The sequence below is a fragment of the Anser brachyrhynchus genome (assembly GCF_964034855.1).
Source record: "Anser brachyrhynchus genome assembly, chromosome: 4".
Lineage (NCBI taxonomy): Eukaryota > Metazoa > Chordata > Aves > Anseriformes > Anatidae > Anser > Anser brachyrhynchus.
Window position 1 is genome coordinate 52,012,932 of NC_137698.1, and position 13,886 is coordinate 52,026,817.

General features: G+C 42.9%; 1 protein-coding gene and 1 long non-coding RNA gene across 3 annotated transcripts in view; one reads left to right on the forward strand and one right to left on the reverse strand.

Annotated features, from left to right (window-relative positions):
* Nucleotides 1-4,576: 4,576 nt before the first annotated feature.
* Nucleotides 4,577-11,237, forward strand: LOC308194253. Its single transcript, XR_013950401.1, has 2 exons — nucleotides 4,577-6,007; nucleotides 6,586-11,237. It is a non-coding gene; the product is annotated as an uncharacterized lncRNA (long non-coding RNA).
* SLAIN2 (SLAIN motif family member 2) overlaps nucleotides 8,837-13,886 on the reverse strand; it is a 36,035-nt gene continuing 30,985 nt past the window's right edge. For both annotated transcript variants that reach the window (XM_080589924.1, XM_080589925.1), the window contains 2 exons: nucleotides 13,041-13,359; nucleotides 8,837-11,536 (listed from right to left, as the gene is read on the reverse strand). In XM_080589924.1, coding sequence (XP_080446050.1) covers nucleotides 11,470-11,536; nucleotides 13,041-13,359 — 386 coding nt within the window. In that variant the 3' untranslated portion in view covers nucleotides 8,837-11,469. The remainder of the gene's footprint in view (nucleotides 11,537-13,040; nucleotides 13,360-13,886) is intronic.

Below are 13,886 nucleotides of genomic sequence, written 5' to 3' on the forward strand. Positions count from 1 at the left end.
GAAAACGCGCTAGCTGCCCTGGTGTTACAGGAAGTACCAGATCGACTATTAGCGTATAAAAAGACCTGGCATATAAAACCCATCGTATATCATTCTCAAATTATTCCTCATTATTCTGTCTGTTGAAAATTGCGTGAGCGGATAAGAGATAGTGAGAGCAAGAGGAGGGAAGAAAAGCAGTCACTGACATACATGTGTGTTGCAGCTTGTAACTTTTAAGGATAATTGCCTTACATTATTCACAGAAGAGGCTTGATTTCTGAAGGAGAACAGGCATGCTTTAACCCAACGCTGACTGTACTGTAAGGAATGACCAAAGCTGCCTTGCTGTTCATTCAGCCAGCGAGTGCTCCAGCATGACGTGTGTGGATGTCACTCACATCATTTGCTTCCACAAAAAGTGCCTGGCTTAGCCCCAGGTGATTGCGAAGCTGCAGTGATCGCGGGCACGCCGTGAGGTCCCTGCAAGGCAGTCACTGCGGTGGCAATGCCCGTCGGCGGTGAGGCCACCGAAGAGGCTGGGACACGGCCCTGTTGTGACCCCGATGTTCGGGCAAGGCCTAGCAGGAGTCGTTGGTGCTTCCCAGGGGACGTACAGTGCTGTTCCTACTTTACGTGCTGCTCAGTCGTGCTGTGGATAGAAATAGTGCCCATCCTCTCCCTGGCATGGCCGGAAGAGACAGGGCCTGGCGGTGTGCGGCGTGCTGACCAGGAGGGAAACCTACAGCCTACAGGTAGGCCAGCTCCACAAAACACATGCTCCTATTGATGTTTATAACATAGATCCATTGCGGTTATTTTTTTGTGGCTTTGGAGAATTAGGAATCAGGGTTTGTTTATGTGGAGACACTGCTGATTTTGATGGTACTTCCATGGTTATTTTTGTGCTGTAAAGGCTGCGTTGGCTGGTGCTGGGATGAAGCAGGGCCCTCTCTGATACACACACTGCCCCTAGGGCGGAACAGCTATGACAGACCTGGTTTCCTTAACCCAACAGCAGGGCTTGCATTTTGGGGTGGAGGAATTTGGGTGCCTGTCCCTTCCCACCCTCCTTCACAGGAGCCGTCGCCATGGCGGGGAGGCGGCGGCAGGAGGACGGCAGCGTGCAGGCTGCTGCAGGCCTCACCAGTGGCACTCGCCCTGGCCCATGCGAGTGCCTTTTCTGCTCTAGAGCCTCTCCTCTTCAGTTCATCCTATGCCTGTTTTGTGACGCTGCCTGGCCTCACAGCTTTCCTGGGGCCCTGGGGGCAGCACCCGTGTTGTCTCCTTGTGCCCACCAGAGCATTTTTCTCTTCATAAGACCTCCCTATTTGTGGTGGTCCTGTCCCCTTCGCCTTCTGACTCCTGTTTCAAATCATAGAATCACAGAATCACGGAATGGTTTGGGTTGGAAGCAACCTTAAAGATCACCCAGTTCCAGCCCCCTGCCATGGGCAGGGACACCTCCCACCAGACCAGGTTGCCCAAAGCCCCATCCAGCCTGGCCTTGAGCACCTCCAGGGATGGGGCATCCACAGCTTCTCTGGGCAACTTGTGCCAGTGTCTCAGTCCCACTGGTAGTCTCCACTCTGTTCCTCCCATGAGAGGAATACTCTGACATTCTTAACGTCTGAGATATTATTAAGTCAAGGTGTCATGGAAGGGAAAAATCTGGGCACAGCTTGAACGCATTAGCACAAGCTTCAATATTTGGCTACACCATCTTCTTTGTGTCTCACTTGTCTGCTTGACTGGGTATGGATCCTTTCACTAAAGCTCAGACCCGCAGATTGTTTCTGTGTTAGCAGTCCAGGGCAGAAATTATTATTGTAATAAAACCGTACTGTTATACTTGGTGTTCCCCCATGTTTATTTTTAAGGAGCCTCAAGACCATTAATCACCAAATGAAGTACATCAGAACTCAGGTTGCGATGTTCCAATAATTCACATCAGGACTAAGTGTTTAGAGCTACGTGATCTGCCTCTCAGAAACGAGATGAAGAGATCTTTTGCCAGCCGTCCCATTATAAACAGGCTTCTGGCCCATTTTCATGGAGGACTAATCCCGTAAACTGATTGTTGATGGACATTTGTTGAGGCAGCTGTATGCCTGCAACTGGAAAGCAGTTATTGGTAGCGGACATTCAGATGTTGCCTTGGCGAGTTTTTGTTAGCAACTAAATGTTGCATGTGAGATACCTTTACCTGAGTTCAAATAGGAAACCATTCTGCCTCAGGCACTGCTCCCTTCTGTTGCTGTTTGTGATCTTTTTCTTGAGTCGGAGTATTATCAGGATCATGATGAAAAAGCATAATAAAATAAATGACCTGATGACTAATGCACAGCTCAGTCCAGAAGAGCCAGAATTAGCATCCTGTCCAGCCAGGCAAGATGAGGCTGCCTCAAAAGACGCAGGATTCGGCCTTAAAGACCAAGCGGTGCCCTGTGCCACAGCTCTGGTTTTGTGGGGCTCCCCCAGGCAGACCAAGGGGGAGCGTGGGCACGCTCTGTTGTCCGTGGGCTTGGGGCATCCACCTCCCCACATCAGCCACAGGCAGGAGTCGAGCTGGGGGGGGTTGAAGCACGAACTCGACGTGCTACAGGCGCTCGTTGAGAAGAATGAGATGGATGCGGCACACTGATAGCAGGATGTGCAAGAAGTGATAAATGGTGGTGGGTGGGGATGAGCGTAGTCACTGGCCCAGGCCCAACCGGGTTTATAGGCTTCCATTACCCATTGAGGCTTGCAGCCCCCCTCTTAATTTCATATGCAGGAACCTAACCAGTGTTAGGGACATAAATCAAATGAGGTAGAGCACACAAATGTAGTCTTGTGCCTGTAAAATCTATTTTTTTTTGAAAAAAAAACAAAACGCCAGATCAGAGTAAATGACACCAAGTCTGTATTGTCCTACAGAACAGTTTAAATGTCAAAAAATACAGAAATAAATTTAATAATACCTACAGCATCGTTTGCTTTATGGAGTATTAATCTAATTGAAGAAAGACACCCCAAAGAGAAATTATGTCCCTCTCCTGCCAAAGCTTTCTCCATATTAAAAGGGATGTCAATGGTGAGCCCCCGTGGGAAAGATAGGAGTTAACAGTATTGATAACCTATCTCACGTTACACAAAGAAATCTTTGCCTTCTGTTTTCACTTGTATTGCTGCATCTAAGGCTCCTAGATCTGGGCTGAGACAGTGTTGTGTGACAAGCTTTATAAACATAGACTAAAAATGCTGCTTGTTCCACTGGCAAATTTTTACAGAATAATAAAAATGAACATCTGCAGGGCTGATCCAACACAGACTCAGAACAGGTATGCTGTTACCTAAATTAAATCTCAATCTATCTACAAAGAAATCTCGGATGAATGGGAAGAAATAAATCTCAAACATAATGGTAGTCTCGTAATACCTGTCCTAGATAATGTTGTATATGAATCCCGTGAAAATAGGCTTGACACATTGGGTGTATGGACGCTTTTTAAAACTGTGATGAAGTAGGAATGTGTTTTAATAACCTAAAGAATATTCTTGATGTTGAATCTATGGTATTAGTAGGACTGCCATGTTGCTGCAGGTAAGGAAGATGTACTCTGGACTTTGTAGCCCTGTTGATTTGCCAGGAAGATGACTTTTGTCTTAGTCAATGAAATGTTTGACTTCCTTTTTGGGGTGCATGAGCAGAATGCAGTGTATGAAGCATGGAGTGGTATTTCTTCCTGCCTGAGGTGCTGACTCTACGACTAGCTGGAAGTGGTGGCTTTCTTCTGGGGTCTCAGCTTCAAAAATAATTTGGATAAATTGAAATGTTTAAAATGCTAAAAAAAAGTTGGTTGAATTTGGAAAATGGGCCCTACAGCAAAAGGTTGGCGCTCTGTATCCAAGGTGGGGCTGCTGGATGACTTTGCCATGGTCTTTAACTACTTGTAGGTGGAGAAGATTGCTAGTAAGAGCAAATAGCCTTTTCTATGGTCATGGGGAAGAGCACAAGTAAAGCCAAGCTTCACAAATGGAAGCGAGGCGAGTCCAGAGGAGGAAGAGGGTGTAGGACTGCATGGGTGGGTGTTGGATATCATGCCATGCTGCAGGCTGACTTCTGTGTTTCGGCTGCAGGTTGGCAGCGTTGTCACTGGTATGCTGTGTTTAGCTGCTGGCTTGGATGTAGCAATGCCAGAAGTGTCACCTGGAGCCATTGCAGGTCTCCAGTCCATGCTGCAGCCCCCAGGACGACTCCCCTCATGGGCAGCCACCCTGCAGACCCCTGACTGCCAGCCCATGCCCACGGCCTCACCAGGGGTGCAGACAGACACACCAACACTGCCCGTTGTCAGCTACTGCACAAAGGGGTATTCTTTGTCTGCAGCCAAAATTAGCAAAAATTCATTTCTAGGACAGGCTAAATTAAAAACCAAACAGTTTTATAGTAAAATCAAAGCTATCCAAAGATTCAATCTACTGAAAGCTTTTATTAACCTTTGTGTTTCTGTGCTGTTTCTAAGATGTGCCAACTTTTAAATGAAATGTAATTGCACTTTTTTTTTAATTTGACATATATATAAAGCTGAATATATATATATATATCTTTCCAGCTAAAGAATTAATCAAATCTGCGGTGAATTTGTGAGTAGTTTAATTTGTCTCAGGAAATGTAATATTCTTAAGTGTTTCTGCCATCTCTAACATCAGCCAAAAATGTCCAGCCTAGGGGTTACGTTCAGCTGCTTTGGGGTATGAGCGATTAGAGAGCAGGAATAAATTGAAGTAGCTTTGGAAAATAACCTGACAAGAGCACAGAGCTGCAATGCGTTTAAGCTGCTGTAAGGCAGATTCAGGTGAGATATGGACAGGGTAAGCAAAAAGCAAAGGTACTGAAGCCTGGGACCAGCTGGCCTGGGGAGGCTGCAGAGGTCTCCCAGAAAAGGCCGGGGACATCTCCACGGCAGGAGGTGCAGGTTTTGCTCTGGGGTGGCATGGTGGGATGTGGTGGCCTCCTGGTCTCCAGGTACCTGAGCCTCATCCTCCTCCTCTGTGAGCCATCAACGCCAAGCTGTGTTGGTGGAACTTGGCACAGGAGCACGGCGCTGGCCGTGGAGGAGGTTTAGGTCTACCTTGGCACTGAGTAAAGTCTAGCAGGGCTATTTCAGACTCTGTGACATGGATGGAAAACAAAACAAAGGAGCAGTCCTTGCCCTAAATCATAAAGACTACTCTACAAGCCTGAACTACCAGGAATGGCAGTGAAGTGGTCAGTCACAACATCTGGCAGCTCTAAGAACAAAGGGTGAAGTGCAGGAGAGACTCTGAAATTTCTCTTTTCTATTTCAGATGAAGTCAGACACCTGTATGAGTGGGGTGGTTTTCCTGCCCAGCTCTGTGCTGCTTTATCTTCCCTCAGACTGGAGTGCTCCTGGGATAAATGCAGCACTTAAATTTACATAGGACTCCAAGAAGAGTTTTGCCTAAGTTGAGGGTAATGCAGTGAGTTGAAACCCAACCATACCTAACTTTGGAGAGAAAGCTGCAGCAAAAGCAAGGACACCCTCTAGTGTTTGGAGAGGACTGAGAAAACAAAAGCAAAACCAAACAAACCAATCAAGCAATATTTATGAGTTAAAAAGCATGAAAGACAGAAAAATAGAATGACTAAAAGCAGAGTGCATAAATGGTCTATAAATGTAATCCATCTGGGTTTTGACTTTTGAGATGAGGTTACTGGTAGATTTCAGCAATTCGCTTTGGTAATTAATGCTATTTAATTATCTTTGTAATTAGGAGGATGCAGGAAGTGGGAACGTGCTGATAAAAACAACCTGCTATTAAAAAAACCCAGCTTGGTGGGGGCACCAGCACAGAAGAACGGGATTGGAGTGTTAGAACTGGGCTGAGACAAGCACAATGCCCATACAGGCCACGGGTTCTGAGACCAAAAATGAGAACGACTTTGTAATACTGTAACTATACCATTGAGGTATTCAGCCCAGATTTAGGAGCACCGATCTGAAGTGGCATCTCTGTTGAGGTAAGGAAAAATGAGGGTTAGAAGTCGGGAGGTGCTGCTGTGGTGCAGCAAGGCCTGACCAGCAGGTTGTAAGGTGGTTTGGAAGAGGCATCTTCTATTTCTCCTGCTGCCAGTGGTCCATGAGGCGTGATGGCTGTCGAGCTGCGAGCCCTTGCACATCAGCCTCCATCTCAGTGCCTTGGGCTCTTGCTTGCTAATCTGTTCAAGCTCTTACGCCATGCAATATGCTTGCTATTTATCCTGGAGTGCAAAGTTTCACGTAGAGATAAACTGTAGAGGTAAGAAGACCACCAGATAACCCTTAAACCCCTGCTTTCTGTTCAGGAGAATTTGTAGGCTGAATTTGCCAGACCTGAGCAGAGAACTATGCTGTACCAAAGCTGCTCTGCTCCTGGATGAGAGGACCGAGCTAGGCTTGGGGGCTCTGCCATATGCACATCGTTATGTTCCTCAGGATGCTCGTGTACCTGAACGCAGCCTGGGCAATACCATCCAAGCTCAGTTCACCTAAGCCTGGGTGAATGGCAGCATAAATACATTAACTAAGTCTTTGTTGATTTTTTTCCACCTCCCCCTAGGAAGAAAAAATTCTGCCGACCCTGACATTTACAGTAGACATTATCTGCTCTGTGACATTTGGTATTATAAACTGCGGTTGGCCAAATTTCCATTCGTTACTTACCCCGCTGCCATAGACAAGGTACGACACGAATCGCTGACCCTTTTCTCTAAACAGCAGAGCACCTGCCCCCTCTCCGGGCACACAGGCACAAGTGGCATTGATGAAGGGCTGACCCCAGGTACATAAGGGCAGCGGGATCAGAAATTGTGGCAGAGCAGGGAACTGAAGGAGTGTCCTGTATCCTAGTCTTGTGCCATAATGATTTTTGTGATGCTGAGGCCAGGTGACAGCAGTGATGCCACACTGCTGCCGCTGACATCCAGGCACTTCTTGAAACGGAGGAGAATCAGGACTAAATTCTCCCTATTCAAGTCAGCTGAAGCAGTGGTAATGGTGGTTTTATGTCTGCATTAGCCCTGGAGTGGATGGACAGAAACAACATAACCTTGCTGTAGGCTCTGTGGTTGGGTGAGTAAAGATAAACGGACAACCACAGAGCCGAGAAATTAGAGGCTAAGGCAGGGACTGAAGAGCAGAGGGCTTGCCTGATGTCCTCACCCACTTTGTCCCAGAGAGGAGACTCCAAATGGCAGCACTTGCTTCAGTTTCATTTCTGAAGGAGGAGCATGAAGAGGATTTGTCACAAGCTATGCCTGTCCTGCCAGTAATCTTCATTCAGGCAAACAGAGCTCTGCTTGCAGAACAAAGATTATGTAGCAGATATTACACCAGGGGACACCTTGTCTAGCCCCGCAGCCTGTCTGTCCGTGGCCAAGGTGCAGTGCCTGGGGAAAAGCATTAAATACACCTGGATATATTCTGTAATTCACTGTTTGTAGCAGGTGTGGATGACACAATATGCTGATAAATCACTTTGCTGTTAGGGAAACATTTGAGCCACCTGTGCCTTTAACCCTGCTGAGATCTGGAACTTGGTTCAATCACTCCATTGAGTTTTGTGTCCTGCTACTGCTTAACGCAGTCACAGCTGAGCTGATCATCTAATGTGGAGGACAGTGATGCACAGCATAATTGTATGACATACCAGGGCTGAAAATACCATTGTAAAACAGTTCTAGGGAAAGTGAGCCCGAAGGAATCTTTGCTCCTTTCAGTTCAGGAATTAACAGAAGACTCTCTGAGGAGAAAGCATCTTTGCTATGCTGAAGGTCTATGTAAAACACGTATGCTCCAGGGTGCTCATCCCAGCCTCATCTTCCTGGAATGAGACTACAGACGGGCTACCTGCAGGTGTCAGTCTCGTACTAGAGAATGGCCAATACAGCTTTTTTTTTATTTAAAGAAGTCTCATCTCACACTTGTTCTAATTAATAAGTAACAAATAATAATATACAAAATAGTGGACTACACTGGGATAAACAATTAACAGTGACCCTCACTGAATTCTGTTAAACAGATTTACCATTACACACACCCAACCTAGAAGTAAAGCGAGCTTAACCATACTGATGCCTCATGACAAAGAAGTGGCATTCATACTAGGGAAACAGGTTTACCAAACCTGACAGCTGTGCTATTGCTACAGATTTGTTATATAGCATCTCCCCTGTAATGACCTGCATTTTAAAAGTCTGTGGAAAGCCTGTAGATCAGTTATTCCAGTCACCTTACTCACAGTATTTCTGAACTGTGAAGTTCAAAGACTTCCAACCTACTGCAGTGGTAGAAGAGATGAGCAATGAACTACCTTCAATACAAAGGCAGTAATTGATGACTCAATGTGCAGCAGAACATGCAAACTATTGCTTACATTGCTTTGTGGCAAAATGCAGATTACACAAAGTCACCAAACACAGAGCAAACATCTTGAAGTTAAGAAGAGTTGTTGGCCAGCACTGCTCTATACTTAGACATTTACACAAATAAATCACTGGCGTGAAAATTCAGAATATAGTTTTTCATGTTACTTGAATTATGTGGTGTCCTTCCAGAGCAGAGGCCTCTGTGCACAACGCAAGTACTTCAATCTACCCATGAAATCACAGATGTGCAAATACAGCGTTATACTCTCTTCATGAATTGCAGGGGGCAGTAGCTAATGTTGGTAAGTATTGAAAAAATGAGTACAGTGCTTGAAAAGCAGACTAACCAATAAAAAAAGCCCAAATCTGTAAAAACAGTACCCTTTAAATATGTAAAAGATTTTATGAACAGTTTGTTGTAAAAAATAATGACCCAGGAAGTACTTTGTGGTAAGAATATTTTATATATATATTTTTACACTTTTAACACTTACAAAAACATTCAAACACAAAAAAAAATTAAATAACTTTGGAAGCAGAACAAGTCTTTCTGCCTACATACATACAACAATTCCGAGCTGTTGGCACACAAAGTAATCCACATTCATAAAACCCTTACTACTATATCAAACATAAGTTAAGTAAATCATAGGCACTAGTTTATCAAATCCATATTTCCACACTTCTGCAGTAATCTCTAAACACAGAGCCCCATGATTTCCTGATATCAATAAACTGGTAATGCACAAAGGCTTTCTAGTGAACAGATAGTCTGTGTTTTCAGGAAGTCGTTAGCTGTATTCCAGGGGGAGTAGAACGGCAGAGAAAAGAATGCTTACAGAACTGAAGCTGAACTTACCCAAGTGATGAATTACTTAACTTAAGGAAACGTATTACAACAGTTTGATGCAGCCATGGTAAAACCCCAATATTGTCATCTGAACTGAATCTCAAAATTTAAAAGTCTATTAAGCGTTTAATAAAATCCACCAATTAAAATTATTTTTTTTGTCAGTGAAGACTGCAGCATTGCTTTATGAAAAGCTGAAATGTTAGAATTCAGACTTTTATGGGAATAGGCGCATTTGATCCCTTCTGCTTACTAGTTACATGATACTGACTAACGTCCATTACCTGCGCCACCAAGTGACACGAGGCTAGATAAGTGCCTAGGAGTGGTCTACTGGTGCAAGGTAGTTTCTTTACTTCTGCTGAGATCTTACTGATTACAGTATATTTGATACCCCGACTTCAAAGTCTCAGCACAGATCTTGGTCTGGAGTGTGAAGTCACTCATCAATCCAAAACTTGCCTACAGCTGCTGGAGTAATTAGAGCTGCAAATCAGTCTTCACTCCTTCCTATTTGGCTTCTTCCAACTCAAGTAGTATTGCATGGCTTTTCATCCAGGAATATGCTAACGCTAGCCTAAAATTCAAGTGCCAGAATTTCAGGGTTAGTTATCCTCTTAGTGGTGGGAGTCAAAATACACCTGCAGTTCCAACCTCAGATACTAACGGGGCTGAAGGCTACCTACCGTCCAATCCAACTTTTAGTGTTCGTCAGTCATTGCACAAAGGATACCATTCACATTCCGTTACTTCATCAACTGTACATCCAAAATACTGAAAAAGCTTCAAACAAAATCCCTTCCATTTAACTAGTCCCACCCAATACAACTTTTGTTACAAATGTTTGCATGATGTCTTCCGGAAGAGAAAACAATGGTTCAAATGGTAATTATATGAATGAGTTGCTTTGAGCAAAACGTGAATGTTAGAATAAGTCAGAGCCACCGGAGGAATTTAATAGCTTGTAAACAGACATAGCAGGTTTCATACTCTGTTACCAGTAATGTAAGATACACATATGTAAGGCAAAGTACATATTTAAACACACTTACATGGGCAATATCTTCTGTAAAAATATTTACAATTTAAAATAAACCAATTTAAGAAATGGATGAAAGTAAAAAAATAGGATACAGAAAACTCCCTCATACCATGGAACATCACCTAAATGAATATCATTTGGCATCAAGAGTCAACTCATTACCTTAAAATTTGTATGTTACAAGTGCATAGTTGTGTTTCCTTCTCCATAACTACCAGCATTTACAGTTGTGTTCCAGGCTGCAAGCATAGTGGTATGGTATTAGAACAAATTAACATTACTACTTCCTCTTTCCTTTTCAAGGAAACCTGCTATAAAAAAAAGTTTTCCCCAAATAGCGTGCCATGTGTTAAAAATGTGGCTACAATAGCAAAGGCCATCTTTCCTGAGCCAGAAACTTTAAGGTTAGAAAGATTGTACAACTGATACGAAGCCCTTTTGGCAATCAAACATATAAGAGCATGTAAAGCTGATAAACCAACATCGGAAAGATGCAATCTATACTATTGCGTTTGTGTACGTCTGCTACATTCAAACCTTCAATGTTAATAAAAGCCATGGCTACTATTTACTGTTCTACCTAAGCCTCCAGAGTAACTTCTGATTCTTTCTGAAGGATGTACGTACCACTTTCCCCAACGAGAATCTCAAACAATTGTGAAAAGCATGTTTTGTTAGCACTGTAGCAGTCTGCAATCAGAACACCCACTCTGATTAATGTGGTCTTGTTTTAATAGTACATATTTACCAATCATTTTGCTGATTTAAAACAGTCGAAAATGAAGTTTTGGACAATCTAAGTTGACTGTTATACTTGCTGTTTTTCAAGATAGGCATTTCTTTGGCATTCGTTAGGTTTTTGCCCAGACATTGGCCACTGTCGTAAATGCTCAAATTGATATATTTTTAGCAAGCAAGCAAAAAAAAAAAAAAAAAAAAAACCAACAACAGAACTGAGAGCAATTTAATGTGAAAGTGATTGTATGATCACCAAACATCTGATGTTAGATGTCATTAAAGTGCTGCTTTATAATCTCTGCCAGTTTGTGCTAATTAGAGACAGAGAGGTCTGGAATTTTTACAAATCCCAAAAGTCACATCTGAACAGTCTGTATAATCGAGCTGTCTGTTAGTCTGGTGAGGAAGCATCCATGAGCACTGGAACTTTGCATTACACTTTGCAGTTCAATAGCAGCCATCTTTCCAACTTTCGTCTTTCATGTTACCATAGGTTTTAGGAGTGGGTAATGATCTAAAATAAAACGAGATATCTTTTAGTTTCATACATAACTGCTGAAGTCTCCATCTATAATACATAAGATCTTAAACATTTTGTAAATAAAATATACACTTTGTTCATTTGCTTCTCTGCAATAGTTTACTTAACATAAACCCCAAAGCATTTTCAGTTTATGTATTATGTCTTGACAATTACCACATCAGATAAACACATGCATAACAAGACAGAAAACTTTACTGATTGATTTCCTGCCATTTAAAAATAGACATTTTTTTCCATGATGTATAAACAGGGAAATCCTCTTTCAGAATTCATAGCATTACATTCTGCTTACATCAAAATTTTGAAGTTCATAGACATTTCATCACTGCATCGTGTATAGATACGGTATGCTGTATACCTAAACTTTCCAAAACAATAGCTGTGTAATAAGTGAAACACTTCTCAGACCAGTTGCGATTTGGACAACCACGCTTTGCACGTTACAAATTTCCTGTCAAAAAACAACTGCTGTTTATTACATGAAGTTTCACACTGCTGACAAGAGTGCAAAACAGTCAATATTGTGAGAGTCACTTGTTGCTCCCCTGCCCAGCACTTACTGCAGAACAAAATTCCCCCACTTTGCCATTTATGGATGTCTCATCTTTTCTATAATACTGGAGACCAAGTGTTTATCCTTTCTGTTTAAGGGGATTCTCAACATTCCTCATGGATGACTGCTTCCTTACATCGGATGGCTTCCACTTGACACCTTCAGTGACAATGCACACTAGCGTGGCATTAAGAGCCATTCTAAGTGCACCACTACCTTTTATTCTCCTGAAGACAAACTGTCCGTGTAGACTTTCCAGCTAATAAGTAGTTTCTCCTGTGGTTGCTTTCCAGAACTCTGCCATTAAGCAACTTCTACTGCAGGGTGCTAGCACAGAGGTTATGTTTGAGGTGGAAACTCTCTTTTGTCCTGTGGCTTAACTGCACTGATATTTACAGTAAGTTTAGAATATACTATGAACGCCCCCTCTGTCCTTAACATGTCTTCCTTCCCAAAGTTTCTAGCTGCCCAAGGAGAGAAACTGTTCTACTGTGGTGTCATTGCTTGACAAATGGACTACAAGAACTTCAACAATTCTGACTTCAGGATGTGCCACTCAGTGGTACAAATGGATTTTCACTTGCCAGCTACATTTTGCTAATTTTTTTACCACAAGAACAATTGCTTATTGCCTTCTCAGCCCAGACTACGACACTTATTTACTTAGTTTGGTATCTTTTGCTATTCATTTCAGCTTCACTCCTTCATCTTTACATTCTAATTCAAGAGTCTTTTTCTCTCAGTTTTGCTTCAACTCTATTTTGGAAACACATGCAAATGGTCCACATGGAGGTCTCCATTTCCATCATTTCTAAAGACCTTGAGACCCAAGTAAGAACCGCAGGAAGGACCAGCAGACATACACAGTGTACAAAGTACAATATGAAAACTTCACATCAAGACTGCCTTTCACATACTCACCTGCGAACAGGCTGTGCAAGTTTGCTACGAGGCACTGGGATGCCCCCCGTAGAAGGGGCACTGGGTCTGGGTAAACCACTCCTCATCCCTGCTGTCCCTGCCGGTCTGGTAAGAGTAGTGCTGTTAATACTGCTGGCAGGGCTTGGCAAGCCTGAACTCTGAGCCCCAAGAGGCCCTGGTGAAGAACTGCTGTGCGTCAGCTGTGTGGCTTCTGGAGAAGCAACAGAACTGGGTCCATGGTTACTAAATGCTTTCACTGGTTGTCGGAGAGCTAGGGGAGATGGTGCTGCAGGGGAGCGGAATTTACTTGAAGAAGGTACTGGAAAATAAAATACAGAAGTTACTTTCAAGCTTAACTTACCGTATAGCTGAAATTAAAAACAGGAAATGATTTTATGTGAAAATTCAAACAACATGGAATGTGTAATGGAGTACAGCCAATCAAGCAGCAATGAGAAACAGGAATTCAGATGTCCTCTTTGTCATGTGTTTTTGATATTATAATTCTAACGCTCCATTTACCTCCTATGAATATTTATCTGGATTTGTAAGTAATGCTAAGGCTCTAACCATTATAACCATCGAGTCAAAAGAAACAGAGGTGAACTTATTTGTAAATAAGAAATTTAGCTGCTTCAGAAACGTGTACTTAATTTCCTTCCCTAAAACAACACATTCAAGAATACAGGATTCTAATGTGACATTTTTATGTATATTTCTGCTTCATCAATTGCAACGATGAAGCTCAGAGAGTAGGGCATCTTAAAGTTTCTTTTATGCTCTTCTTCTTGACCAGGTCCACTGCATTGGGATTCACCTCATGATATGGTCAAGTTCAAGATTTAC